Raw genomic sequence first — 15,013 nt, forward strand, 5'->3', positions numbered from 1 at the left:
TAGTCACTGCTGTAAAAGGAAGAGGAGGGGGGGGCTGATTTTTAGAAAACAGTCTGATTGCACCTTCCCCCGTTTGAAGAGATTAAGAAAAAAACTGACTCTGTATGAATTTATGTTGGGTTAAATCTTTTAATTTATTGCAAAATAACCACAATCTGTAGATTACATCTGTTACACATTAATATCAAGAGTACAGAATAAATGTTTCTGGATCTAACAATGCAGTGTAGTCTGGGTAGGGGCGGGGGGGGGGGGGGGGGGGAGTTCCCAACTTTTCTTTAACCATTCAAAGCTGCCCTTTTCTGTCTCCACTCACTGGATGTTCACCACCTCCAACATGTAATAATAATAATAATAATTGAACTTTATTGATCTCACAATGGTGAAATTCACTTCTGCATCTTAACCCATCCCCTTGGGGAGCAGTGGACTGCTACTGTGCAGCGCCTGGGGAGCAATTAGGGGTTAAGGGTCTTGCTCAGGGACCCAGAATGGCAGCTTGTGGGAATTAAACTCAGAACCTCTGGGACCAAAGCTCTGTGCTCTAACCACTAGCGGCCTAGTGTTGGTAACACCTGTACTGCAACACCTAACGTGTTGCTTCAACATAAAAATAGAAGAGGAAAAAATCCCCTTATTAGGTTGAAAGTTTATCTTTTCCCTGCACATGTTTCTGAGAGTCGAGTCTTTTTCAGCCTCCTACAGGTTTTCTCTTAGGGTTTTATTGTATTTCACTCCATCCAAACTCGATTTGAGCCGTTTTCCTGTGGCTGCTGAAGAGAAGCAGCACCACAGCATGATGCAGCCACCAACATATTTCAAGGGAAGGGCACCTTTCTCCATGTCTGCTGTGTTTCCGATGAGCTGTGGTGCTGTCTTTTCACAATTTCTCTGTAACAAACCCTCAAGGCCTATAGAGAAGACCTGCAATCATACTGATGTTAAATCACTCTCAGTTGGGGTCTATTTACAACGTGTCTTCTGAAGTCAGATGGTACCATTGGATTTTATTTATGGGCATCAGGGCTGAATAAAAAACGTTTCAGATTTTTAGCCACAATTTTTGAAAATCACGCTTTTGTATTTTTTTTTCTTTCGCTTTATAATTTTGCACTACTTTGTGGGTTTGTCACATAAAGTCATAAAGAAAATATATTGAAATTGCATGTTCTAACGCTAAAACACTGGAAATAAGTGTTATTTATTTAATTAAAGCTTTTCATTTTTCAAAACCCTGTTTTGTAGTTTTATATTTATTATGATGTTCTTGTTTCTATCCTTCAAACCTGGGATTTTAGGTACCTTTTAGAAAAAAAAGCTTGTTGATTTTTGACATTATCAATAACCAAAAGGAGAAAGTCAAAAGAACTCAAACACAGAAGTGTTACAAAGATCATTAGAAGCAATGTCACACAAGTCACCATCACTTCACTTGGATTCTCAAGGGGAAGTGATGGTGACTATTGTGATATGGTATTACCTTGTGTGAAATGTTGTAAATATATATATATATAACAATGTGTGTATTCTGGAGAATGTAACAAAAGTAATTCCCCCTGGGATCATTAAAGTATGTTTGATTCTGATTCTCATAAAACTATTATTATTATTTCTCACAGGATGTTTAAAGGTGGCTGCATAATTTAAACTGGCCTCTGAGTCATCCTCACCTCCTCTTTGCAGTGTTTCACAGAGTGACAAAAAAAGTAAAACTTCACACATTCATGATGTCTACACTGAAACGGTTTTATAATAATACATTATATTTATATGCATTCTATTCTTACACTTCTAAAGTATTGTTTTTTTTTTGTTGTTATTGTTGTAATGCCCAAAACTCAAAGAAGGATGCAACATTTATTTGTTTCTGAATCCATTTTTGTGATGTCACCAAGATGACAACGTGCAGGGTGGATAGGAAATGTTTACTCTGGGCATGCTAACAGATACTATAGCGGAAGCCATAGACAGGCGGACAGTGTTGGTAAGAGAGAAAACCATTGGAACATCCTTTGTCCTGTGTAATGTGTCCTGTGAGGGATTTCGTGTTTAATCAGCTGAAGGATGGCATTTTCAGTCACTCTAAAAGTGTTTATGCAGATTTTAGTTTCATTTTTAATATCTATGCTGGTAGATAAATCTACATCTGATTTACCAGCCATCCATTCACGTCCCAGCCACCTCCTCATCAACGATCGTCAGATTTCTGGGGGTGCAGGTCACAGATACTTTGACCTGGTCCTCCCACGCCTCTGCTCTGCAGCGGCTCCACTTTTTGCATAGGATGAGAGAAATGCATGTTGTCGGGCCTGAGGAGGCACTCCTGAGGGCGCGTCGAGGTTGAGTAACAAAACGGACAAATATTTAACTCCGTCCATATCAAGTAAGGTAAAACCCAAAATTAGGGAGTGTGACAAAAGTTACATCGAGTTTGGCTTTATGGAGAATGAGGATCTAATCTCCACCAAATCTCTAATATTTTTCTAAAACATACATAATTCCTAATGTATTTAATAGTACAAAAGGCTGTCTAAAAAATACTATCAGCATGAAGAATCTAAAGGGTTCCCTAGAATCTTTTTTTACCGCTGCTAAAGCGTCCCTGGCCACAAAAGTTTGAGAACCCCTGGTGTAGAGAGAGAGAGGCGAGGGCAGCGGAGAGGATCATCGGGACAGCGATTCCCTCCATCCTTAGACTTAGACTTAGACAACTTTATTTGTCATTTTGTATACACAAAGTGCGTACAGAACGAAATTTTTTGCATACAGCTTGAAAAATCACAGTAAATTTCAGGATAAAGGTGGAGCAGCAATTTATGTAAACAATGTAAACAATACGGGGGAAATAGACAGTGTGCGATTCACGGTGTCCAGGTGAGTATTTTTAAAACCGTGCAATATACGAAATATTAAAACCGTGCAATATATACCGTGCAATATACAAATTATTAAAACCGTGCAATATGCGAATGTGGTGCAGAGTCCATTTGTGGCGTTGCTCACAGGCACTGCTGGACAAGGGCTCAGACAACCATAAAAGAGCCTTCCCACACACACAATGGACTTTTCTGCATTTAAAGCTGCTCAACCTCTTCCAAGAGGGCATCTGGGAGAACAACCAGATTCCACAACAGCTTTAATCATAAAACTACTCCCAGTTATCCCCCCCAAACATACAAAACTAGTCAGATGCACCGAGTAACTATACTATCTGCACCATCATATGTCCCGTTCATTGTTGCAGTACATCCAGCTGCTACGTATACTTACACTATTCATGTTGTCGTACACATAACTTTTCTGTACATACATGTCTTCTTTTTTGGGGGGTTTGCCACAATATTCCTGACAAACGGCAAATACTAATATTTATAATGTTGCTCTTTTGCTTTTTTTTTTTTTTTTTTTTTTTTAACATGGGGCCTTGCAACAAAATTTCACTCCAGTGTACCTTGTGGATGTGCAGCTGAATGAAAATAAAGTCTGTCTGTGTCTACCGATAGGAAGTGACATTGGTCAATCTGCTTCTGAATGTTTCCTGTAGGTTTTAGTTTAGGTGAGTAACTTTGGTGGTAGAAGTTTAAAAAGACAAGTTATTGTAAGAGGAAGTTCTGTTAATTTGTTTCTTTTAAAATCTGGACTGGATAAAATATTTTAGTTGGTGCAAAATCAAAGAATTAATGTAGGTTATTTCCGTATCTGTAGAGTTTTAACCCACCCACTGCTGTTCCCTTGACCCCCACAGCACGTTAAAGCCTTTCTAAGAAAGCGTTGTGATGGCCTATATCAAGAATCGTCATTGTCATTATGAAACCCTAACGGCATTTTGTTGAGACCACCAGCTCAGAGCGCTCAGATAGAACACCAACAGAAAACACTAATAAAGAAAGAAAAACTAGGCATCCTCAGAGGACACCCTTGAAATGTAAAACGCTCTTAGGAGAAAAACACAAAATATTAAATATTAAACACAGCTTTAGAATTGTTTTTATTTAATGTTCCTCATGGAAGAGAGATGGAAGGGGGGTTGTATCTGTGACAAAACGTCTGCTGGAGTCATGCAGCATAAACTGATTCCAGATCTATGATGGCATACCACGACCCCCTGTGCCGTCCTTCATCTCCTGTATCGAATGCAGCACTGAGATCTAACATGAATACTGAGACAAGTTCTCTCTGAAACTTGACTATGACATTTTAGATAATACACCAAGATAAGTTATAACTCCGTAATCAAGCCATTTTGATTGATAGTAGGTATCCTAAGCAAAGGTTTAATTACAGCCACCTTCCCAATTGTAATGTGTTGCAACAGAAAAGACGTATTTTAGAATATCTCAGAAATATCACAGCAAAGAGAAATTAGATCCAATCAAGAGAATCTGTAACCTTGCCTGCGAGCTGAATTCTCGCTCTATTTGTGCGTTCACAGCAAGAAGAATCCATCTTGAACCGCTCCGGCTTCAACCGTCTGTGACAGAACCAAAAACGGGTCGGGCCAATCACGTTGCAGCATTGAGGTTTAAGGACATACAGCTGGACCAAGACAAACACAGCAGCGGAGGAGGACGGTGCGTAGCTGCTGCCATTACATCTATTTTGTCGCAATCCATGACTTCTTCTTTAAAAGAACAGCAATGCTGCTTACGCTTTGATACCGTGATTGGCTAACACTAAACTTTGGTAGGCGGGCTCTAGGTGTCGCTTTGCCCAATCAGCTCGACGAGTTCTGCTGAATGTTTCTCCTTTTGCTGCAGGTCCACCAGGTTCTGCAAAAGCTTTTTCCCTGCTGCCATCAGACTGTTAAACTGTTACTGTAAACTGCTGAACTACCAAACTACAAACCACAAACTCTGCAAATTTGCATTTTTTGCACATTTTAGCATCATTGTAGCTCATATATTCACACATTTGCATTTTTTTTTGCATATTTTTGCATCATTGCAGTTCATATAGCATTAAAAATGCTATTGGACTCCTAGTCTTAAAATTGCACAAACAAATGCATTCATGCACAAATGCCCTTGCACAATCCAATCTGTACATAAATAATGTCTCTTTTTTGTTACATTTCAACTGTTTGTATACTGTATATTTAAAATCTACTGTCCGTCCGTCCGTCCGTCCGTTGTCTTCCGCTTATCCGGGGTCGGGTCGCGGGGGTAGCAGCTTCAGTAGGGAGGCCCAGACGTCCCTCTCCCCAGCCACTTGGGCCAGCTCCTCAGGAGGAATCCCAAGGCGTTCCCAGGCCAGCCGGGAGACATAGTCCCTCCAGCGTGTCCTGGGTCTTCCCCTGGGCCTCCTCCCGGTGGGACGTGCCCGGAACACCTCACCAGGGAGGCGTCCAGGAGGCATCCTGACCAGATGCCCGAGCCACCTCAACTGGCTCCTCTCGACGTGGAGGAGCAGCGGCTCTACTCTGAGTCCTCCCCGGATGACTGAGCTCCTCACCCTATCTCTAAGGGAGAGCCCAGACACACTACGGAGAAAACTCATTTCAGCCGCTTGTATCCGGGATCTCGTTCTTTCGGTCACGACCCAAAGCTCGTGACCATAGATGAGGGTAGGAACGTAGATCGACCGGTAAATCGAGAGCTTCGCCTTTTGGCTCAGCTCTCTCTTCACCACAACGGATCGGTACAGCGCCCGCTTCACAGCAGACGCTGCACCAATCCGCCTGTCGATCTCCCGCTCCATCTTCCCCTCATTCGTGAACAAGACCCCAAGATACTTGAACTCCTCCACTAGGGGCAGGACACTCTCCCCAACCCGGAGAAGGCACTCTACCCTTTTCCGGTTCAAGACCATGGTCTCGGATTTGGAGGCACTGATTTTCATCCCGGCCGCTTCGCACTCGGCTGCGAACCGCTCCAGTGAGAGCTGTAGATCACGCCCTGATGAAGCCAATAGGACCACGTCATCCGCGAATAGCAGAGACGCAATCCTAAGGCCACCAAAGCGGATCCCCTCAACACCTTGGCTGCGCCTAGAAATTCTGTCCATAAAAGTTATGAACAGAATCGGTGACAAAGGGCAGCCTTGGCGGAGTCCAACTCTCACCGGAAACGAGTCCGACTTACTGCCGGCAATGCGGACCAGACTCTGACACCGGTCGTACAGAGACCTGACAGCCCTTATTAAAGGGTCCGGTACTCCATACTCCCGGAGTACCCCCCACAGGATCCCCCGGGGGACACGGTCGAATGCCTTCTCCAGATCCACAAAGCACATGTAGACTGGTTGGGCAAACTCCCATGCCCCCTCAAGAACCCTGCTGAGGGTATAGAGCTGGTCCAGTGTTCCACGGCCAGGACGAAAACCACACTGCTCTTCCTGAATCCGAGATTCGACTATCCGACGGACCCTCCTTTCCAGAACCCCTGAATAGACCTTACCAGGGAGGCTTAAGAGTGTGATTCCTCTGTAGTTGGAACACACCCTCCGGTCCCCCTTTTTAAATAGGGGGACCACCACCCCAGTCTGCCAATCCAGAGGAACTGCCCCCGATGTCCACGCAATGTTGCAGAGCCGCGTTAACCAACACAGCCCCACAACATCCAGAGCCTTAAGGTACTCAGGGCGAATCTCATCCACCCCCGGAGCCTTGCCACCGAGGAGCTTTTTAACAACCTCGGCAACCTCAGCACCAGAGATGGGAGAACCCGACCCAGAGTCCTCAGGCTCTGCTTCCTCAATGGAAGACGTGTTGGTGGGATTAAGGAGGTCTTCGAAGTATTCCGCCCACCGACGCACGACGTCCTGAGTCGAGGTCAGCAGCACACCACCCCCACTGTAAACAGTGTTGGTACTGCACTGCTTCCCCCTCCTGAGACGCCGGATGGTGGACCAGAATCGCTTCGAAGCCGTACGGAAGTCTTTCTCCATGGCCTCTCCGAACTCTTCCCACGCCCGAGTTTTTGCCTCGGCGACCAGCCGAGCCGCCTGCCGCTTCGACTGCCGGTACACATCAGCTGCTTCCGGAGTCCCACAGGCCAAAAAAGCCCGATAGGACTCCTTCTTCAGCTTGACGGCTTCCCTCACCGCTGGTGTCCACCAGCGGGTTCGAGGGTTGCCGCCACGACATGCACCGACAACCTTGCGGCCACAGCTCCGACTAGCCGCCTCAGCAATAGAGGCGTGGAACATGGTCCATTCAGACTCAATGTCCCCCGCCTCCCTCGGGACGTGTTTAAAGTTCTCCCGGAGGTGGGAGTTAAAGCTCCGCCTCACAGGGGACTCCGCCAGACGTTCCCAGCAAACCCTCACAGTACGTTTGGGCCTGCCCGGTCGGACCGGCTTCCTCCCCCGCCATCGGAGCCAACTCACCACCAGGTAGTGGTCGGTGGAGAGCTCCGCCCCTCTCTTCACCCGAGTGTCCAAGACATGCGGCCGCAGATCAGATGAAACGACAACAAAGTCGATCATTGAACTGCGACCTAGGGTGTCCTGGTGCCAAGAGCACATATGGACACCCTTATGCTTGAACATGGTGTTTGTGATGGACAATCCATGACGAGCACAGAAGTCCAACAACAAAACACCACTCGAGTTCAGATCAGGTGGGCCATTCCTCCCAACCACGCCCCTCCAGGTCCCACTGTCATTGCCCACGTGAGCGTTGAAGTCCCCCAGCAAAACGAGGGAGTCCCCAGGAGGGGCACTCTCCAGTACCCCTTCCAAGGACTCCAAAAAGGGTGGGTAATCTGAACTGCTGTTTGGCGCATAAGCGCAAACAACAGTCAGAACCCGTCCCCCCACACGAATGCGGAGGGAGGCCACCCTCTCGTTCACCGGGGAAAACCCCAACGTGCAGGCACCGAGATGGGGGGCAACAAGTATGCCAACCCCAGCTCGGCGCCTCTCACCATGGGCAACTCCAGAGTGGAAGAATGTCCAGCCCCTCTCAAGGAGACTGGTTCCGGAGCCAGAGCGGTGCGTCGAGGTGAGTCCGACTATCTCTAGTCGGAACCTCTCAACCTCGCGCACAAGCTCAGGCTCCTTCCCCACCAGAGAGGTGACATTCCACGTCCCAAGAGCCAGCTTCTGCAGCCGAGGATCGGAACGCCAAGGTCCCCGCCCTCCACTGCTACCCGTTACACATTGCACCCGACCCCTTTGGCCCCTCCGACAGGTGGTGAGCCCATCGGAATAAAATCTACTGTTTACTTCTAAATCTCTGCCGCACCTAAAACTGTAATTTAACTTCTACTGCGATTTACAAAAGCTGTACGAAACGAAATTTCGTTCTGTACGCACTTGTGCATACCGAATGACAAATAAAGTTGTCTAAGTCTAAGTCTAAGTCTCTTTCCCTAAACAGATTCAATAGGAGCAGTCCCAGATTAATAATGTGCAGAACGGAGAGCGCTACACATTATCAAGCCCAACTAGATCCTCCCTGTGCAACAGCAAAACACAAAGTGTCACAATATGCCTAATTCACAGGGGTGACTCCTATTAAAAATGCTGTTTGCAGGACCTTTCATCCTTTAGACATGACCTGCTGTTTTGTTGTGTTTCTCTCCTGGATGAAGCCACAAAAGGAGTCATTAACATTAATGGCAGCTGGGAGAGAGTTTTCAGGTGCTGGGTCAGAGGTGGTAGGCCTTTTCAGAATCTAAGTCCTTAATAAAAGAATTTATCAGCGCTTCTCTAATCCCCAGTATGTCACACTGAACCTGGTTCTGGTTCTGCTGGAGGTTTCTTCCTGTTAAACGTGAGTTTTCCTCTCCACTGTCGCCGCATGCGTACAGTTGCGACTGTCGTGACTCAATGCCAGCAGATCAGGGTGTCCAAACTTTTTGCTACAAAAACTAACATTTTAAATTGTGAATTTCCTTAACCAGCTCCAAAAAATAGAAATATTTTAATTAAATTTGTCAGATTTTCCATAGGAAATATACTGTATGCGTGAATTACTTTAGATCCAAAACTTTAAAACGGGTTTGCACAGTTTGACGTATTAAAAGGTTGCATAATTTTGGTGCTTAATTAAAAGAAATTAAATTTGGGTAAGTCTTTGAAAAGGCTTGCTGTATTTATTTAGTTTTAATAATTGAATCAAAAGCAGACCTCTGTGTACCAATGTCTGCATTTGAATAAAAGTCATTGGATCGATGTTGTCCTATTTACTATGAAATTAAAGCAGATGAGAAAATTAATATTTGGTGTTTTTCTAAACATTTTCTATAGATTTTAACCAGTCTGTAATAATCTTTTCCTAATTTTAAACCCCACTCAATATTATTGAATTGCAGTTGGGGGATGGGACAAAATCAGTACGGGGGCCACAAATGGCCCCAGGGTTGCATTTTGGACACCCCTGCTTTAGAAAACGTTTAACCAACCAGTATAACAAACTGAACCTGACTGCATTGTTTGACCACAGTTGTAATGTACTGTATGCAGGGCCAGTGAGTAAACATCATAAACAGCTGAAAAGGTTGCCGGAATGCGATTTAAACTGACTGCCGTCTTTCTCACCTCACGGTGAACTCTCCCCTCCATCACAGATTGTTGTGACCAAAATGGAAAACTTTAGTTCTCATGAAATTCCTTCTGAGACTTAAATGACTCACTGATTGACTCGTCATGATATGGCAATGTTGACTAAAGTAGATAAAGTGGAGGTTGAAGTATTTTAATAAATTGTATTCTGGAGAGATGTGTTAATTCTGTATTTTGTATCTGTGCAGTACTTGCTGAATAAGAACCACAGTGCTTGAATTCCCTCCGTCTTCTATTGTTTTTATAATACCACACCTCTTTCACATTTTTTAAATATGCGCAGTGGCGCAGTGGGTAGCGCTGTTGCCATGCAGCAAGAAGTCCTGGGTTTGAGTCCTACCATGGGTCTTTCTGCATGGAGTTTGCATGTTCTCCCTGTGCATGCGTGGTTTCTTTCTGGGTACTCCGGCTTCCTCCCACAGTCCAAAAACATGAGTGTTAGGTTAATTGGCCTCTCTAATGTCCTTAGGTGTGAGTGTGTGTGAATGGTTGTTTGTCCTGTCTGTCTCTGTGATGCCCTGCGATAGACTGGCGACCTGTCCAGGGTGAACCCCGCCTGTCGCCCAGTGAACGCTGGAGACAGACACCAGCACCACTCGCCACCCCACAAGAGATAGACGTGATAGAGGATGGATGGATTATTTGCCCTGATGGCTAACCATATTTATTTGCTTTGTCCATGCTCGTTGATTATTGACTGAACCATCCTAATAGACAATGTGGATAGAGTTCAGCTAAGGAAGTATGGTTTTAAAGAATTCTTACACCAATAAAAAAAATGGAAACTGTTTTCTTCTGGGTTATGTCTTTCCTAGATTTGCAGATTTAGAAAATGTTTGCCTGTGTTTTTTACAGTATTGATTGAGCTCCATCAGACTGGATGCAAATTTGTTGGATTAAGGCCTGGACTTTGACTAGGCCATTCAAACACCTAAATATGCTTTTAGCCATAGCATTTCATTGATGCTCTGGCTGTATGTTTACGATTGGGAAACTGTTTCAGGTCTCAGTTTTAGGTCTTTTGCTGCTTCTAACAGGTTTTATTTCCAGGATTGTCCTGAATTTTGCTCTATCCATCTTCTTAACAACTCTGACCAGCTTCGCCTAACTCGCTGAAAACAAGCATCCTGCTTTAAACTCTCTAATGTGCTCAAATAAACTTCTGAATTCCTCTCAGAAGAGTGGTGCAGAGGTAATCACACAATCTGCAATATCCACAACATCACTTACCAAGAAAGGGAGCTGGTGTGAGACGTTCTGAAAAGACGTCTTTAAATATCTTGTTGAGAATTAATACATTCTGACTGATGGTTGCATGTTTGTGAGATGCTACTTTTACCTTAAAAAACAAAACAAAATGTAATTTTTATTGCAGTTGACTCAGATTTCTATTTCTGGCCCATCTAGCCTTTCATTAAAATAATGTGTGGCCTTTTGCACACACTGAAACAATTACTGTATGAATATGAGAAATAATTATTTGGTTCACACCAGTAACAAAGCGGATTTTCTGTTAGAGCATTAGGAATATTGCACCTGTTAAGATTTTTTAGGAAAGAAATCTAGGCTCTAGGAAGGTAACAAGTCTCTTGAATGGTAAATCATTCATTTTCTGGCTGTCATAAGGTAATAATTTTCCAATTTCTCATTTCCGTTAAAAACAATTACTTGCTTTATTTAGGTATGAATGTCCTTTCCGAGCTGAGAAAAGCTTACGTTAACTAAAAATAAACTTTCCAAATCAACATTATGTGCAACTTAAACAACAGAACAAGTTGCTAAGTGATGCAGTGCATGTATACAATGGTTTGTAGTTGGAAAGATCAACAATGTATTTCTTATTGTCAACGTATTGAGCATGGTGCCAAACAGCCGTGATAAAAATTTGTGATGCATCACCTCTTCTTCTCTCAGTAGACTATCAGCGCCTCTGATCAGAAACCATTCAAACTGAAACTCCCACCTTTAAATGTGTGAAAAGAGGGTAAATGGATGTGGTTTTACTACAAACACATCTTTCACAGCTTAACTCTTAGTCCCAAATATATTTGAATATTTAAACAGCATAAACTGATGTAGTATTTCAACATCAGTTTCAGTAAATCCCATCATTTCAAACATAAATGTAGAATAAAACTTACCTTCAGTTCTGCTTTTCCTTTTCAGAGAGACGCCTGCCTTCTTGAGCTAAGCAGTTTTATTTTATGAATTAGGCAAACATAAAACCTCTTAATTGGAAAACATCTATATCCGAATCATGCATGTTTTCTTGAAATTTAAATTGTTTCCTATGTTTATATAAGAGCCATCTGCACTTGCATGGGAGTCTTATAGGATAAAAAAAGATACCGTAGAGGTTAAATATCTTATTTCCTGCTTGTCAAAGTGGTTCAGACATTGTAAAGCTCAATACTGAATGTTCATTACCTCATAATACTGAATGTGAAGCTGCCGACATGCTGGGAAATTATTACGTGTGAAAACAGTCATCGGCCACATCAAGTACTTTTCCCCACAAAGGCATGTCTCACGTTTACAAAAAATTGTCCCAAAAAGGTGTAATGTAAGTCACACCTTTTTATAGTTTGGCCAATGCTGCTACTTATACTCAGGTACGACGTATATCAAATATAACATATTGCCTGCAAGCTGAATTCTCGCTGCACTTGTGCGTTCACAACTATTAGCCTTGTAATGGCTTAGATTGTTATCTAAGCCATTACAAGGCCTTTGTTGGGCAGTACTATAAAGCTTGCAAATCCACACTACTCCAGAAATTTTGAATTGAGAAAGCTTTCTGGATAGGAAGCGAAACAAACTTCAAACTTCGGAAAAAAAAGTCCAGTTGTTTTGTTTTTTAACTTCTTTTGGAATATAGAGTAAACATTAGCATCTATAGCAACAAAGGTGCGCTCTAGGCTTTTGAAAACTATATTCTGCTCCTGGACCACTTAAGAATTAATTGAAACTTTAACTTATAGACAACAGAGACTGAATACAACGTTATTTCAGTATGCATTGATTCAGCGGAGCATTACATGGTGCAGCTCGAAGGCAGTCACAGATCGCAAGAGAACCCTGTTGTTGAACTGTCCATGAAGCTAAAAACAGCTAGAGTTAGCTTACATTGTCCGGGAGGTTTACAACTTCACTGATGCACATTCAAGAGATTTGTTAACCTTTCTATGTTCCTCTCAAACCTCTGTGTCATACTGTTAGCTTAGCACGTAGCACCATTTTGCTGCGATCTAATCCTGTTTACATGAAACAAACAGCGAGCAGGCTTAAGTTTGCGCACATGTTGCTATGACAGCAAGTCCAGGATGACTTTCGAAGAACCAAACAATCCAAGATCATGCCAAATCATCAACAATCAAATCCAGCTAACTGAGTTAGCGACGTACGAAGAATGAGCCCCAAGTCTCAGAGTTGCACTGTTTGTTTTTTTGTCAGTTTTGCCCTTGGTAAATCTCCAATAAAGGCCATTTTTGCCCAGCTTCTCTTTTTTATATTGCTAAATAATAAACGCTGACTTAACTGAGGCAGTGAGGCCTGCAGCACCTTGGTTGTTCTGGGCATTTCTGATAAAGAAAAGTAGTCATGAATATCAGAATCATCTACATAAGTTTTTTCTCTGACTCGGTTCTCAGGGCCCACTGTCCTCCATGTTGGTGATCCCCTTCTGCTACACAACTGACTTGAATTAATGGCTGATTAACAGGTTTCTGCAGCTATATTAAGAAATCCATGTTTCAGATTTTTTGTTTTAGTTTTACGTAATTACATTGGATTTCTACAACTAAAATGCCACTGAAAGTGTCAGTAATATTAATTTTTAGATCTAATCAAAAATATTGGAAACTTGGAAATGTGTTTTTTCCCCAAAAAAATATTAATATCCCTAGAAGACAATGTATCAATCCTCTTTTATTTTTAGTTTTATTATTCTTTATTTTATTCTTGATTTTAAAACTTAAAGAAATAAACTTGTACTTCTTTCAAAATTTCCACCATGGTAGATATCAATCAAAAATGCTAAAATGTATTTTTTACCATCAGAGGGCATTGTTGGACAAGCAATCAATAGTCAGGCAGCAACTGGATGCATAGTTGAGCACATACAAGTTCAATATTGAGTAATATGGCATATTTAATATCTACTATTTATTGGTTCATGTTTAATTCTTGCATGAATGCTCATTTATGCCTTTTTTGTGCAAGTTATCTTTTTACATCTGTGTTACTGAGCTTCATAAGCTAAAGTGTTGCAAGGTGGCTTAATTAGTAATTTTATATGTATGTTTGATTTATGTTGTTGCTGTATTTCATATTCCACACCATGCAAAAGTTTACGATGCAATGTAAATCTGGAATGGAAACAATCGGAGCTTTCAGTAAAGCTGGGAAATTCTGATCTCTGGTTCCATGTTCTTTACCTTTCTGAACGGCGTTCAGAAGATGAATTAGCTCAGTGATCTTAACGTTTATAACAGGTCCTGTAACACTTGTGACTCTGTGATAAATGGACACAATGATGTCAAGCCAAAGCGATTGGTCTGTCAAGCTCATTTATAGACGAAACAAAGGTTTTCAGCTGTCCACAACGTGGACATGAAAATAAAACATGAAGACATGCTTGAGCAAAAGGAAGTTAAGAAAGGTTTATGTTCACATGAATGCAATCACTGGGGCTGTTAGCCTTGCACTTAAAAGCTACATTTATGTTTCTGGTTTTCATGGCTGCACAGGATGTCAGGGGACTTCAATGATGGTGATGCGTCGGGATTCTTCTTTGTTTGGATAGAAGATCATGTCCAGCTGCTCCTTTGGCCTAAAACGAAAATCCACAGACAAAAATTAGCTAATTGAAGAGCTGGAGTAAGAAAGTGTAGATCCATTCTGTTAGCTGATGTGCGGTGACTCACTTGCACATTTTTATTTTGACGCAGCTTGTTCTCACATCGTCAGTGGTCATCAGCTCCTTGATCAAGGCATTAAGGTGTGAGTCCACAACCTTGTGGCACTTTGATTTCATCCACCGCAGATTATCACAGACAGCTTTCAGATTTTTCTTAATGGCCTGAGAAAAACAAATGACATGAGAGCTTTATCTTCCCAATGGGTCTGATGGGATTTTGTTGCTTTCAGTATTTACCTCGACAGTCTTCGTTGGTCCAAGCTTTTTTTTCACCCATTTCACAACCTCCTTGCATCCTTTGCAAAGTAAAATCTAAAGAGAAGAGTTGGAAAGGGTTATTGATTTTAAAATCTTTACCTCATATGCTTTTATTTTGAAAGCACAACATGCTGTCTCTGGCTTGTCCCCTCCATAGTGGTCTTTAATATTGATTTCCAGAATTACTCTTCAGTTACTCTAGACTTCCCCGGTGAAAACCTGCTCATTTTTCCTCGCCCCACAGCCAGTCACTGAAAAGAGGCGTGTTCACTCATTGACCCCGGTCTTCAGCTGAGCCGCAAGAACCCGGACGAGCCCTGAAATAAAACG

The 15,013-nt window shown here is 42.6% G+C and overlaps 1 protein-coding gene across 1 annotated transcript; it reads right to left on the bottom strand.

Moving 5' to 3' along the window:
* Window positions 1–14,153: 14,153 nt before the first annotated feature.
* LOC105921896 (antimicrobial peptide NK-lysin) lies at window positions 14,154–14,737 on the bottom strand (the record flags this gene model as incomplete). Its single annotated transcript, XM_036151180.1, is given in 3 exon segments — window positions 14,154–14,338; window positions 14,433–14,587; window positions 14,663–14,737. Coding segments are annotated over 3 exon segments (309 nt in total), but the record flags the coding sequence as incomplete, so codon positions are not given.
* Window positions 14,738–15,013: the final 276 nt, after the last annotated feature.

Source organism: Fundulus heteroclitus, chromosome 19 (genome assembly GCF_011125445.2).
Source record: "Fundulus heteroclitus isolate FHET01 chromosome 19, MU-UCD_Fhet_4.1, whole genome shotgun sequence".
NCBI classification, from domain to species: domain Eukaryota; kingdom Metazoa; phylum Chordata; class Actinopteri; order Cyprinodontiformes; family Fundulidae; genus Fundulus; species Fundulus heteroclitus.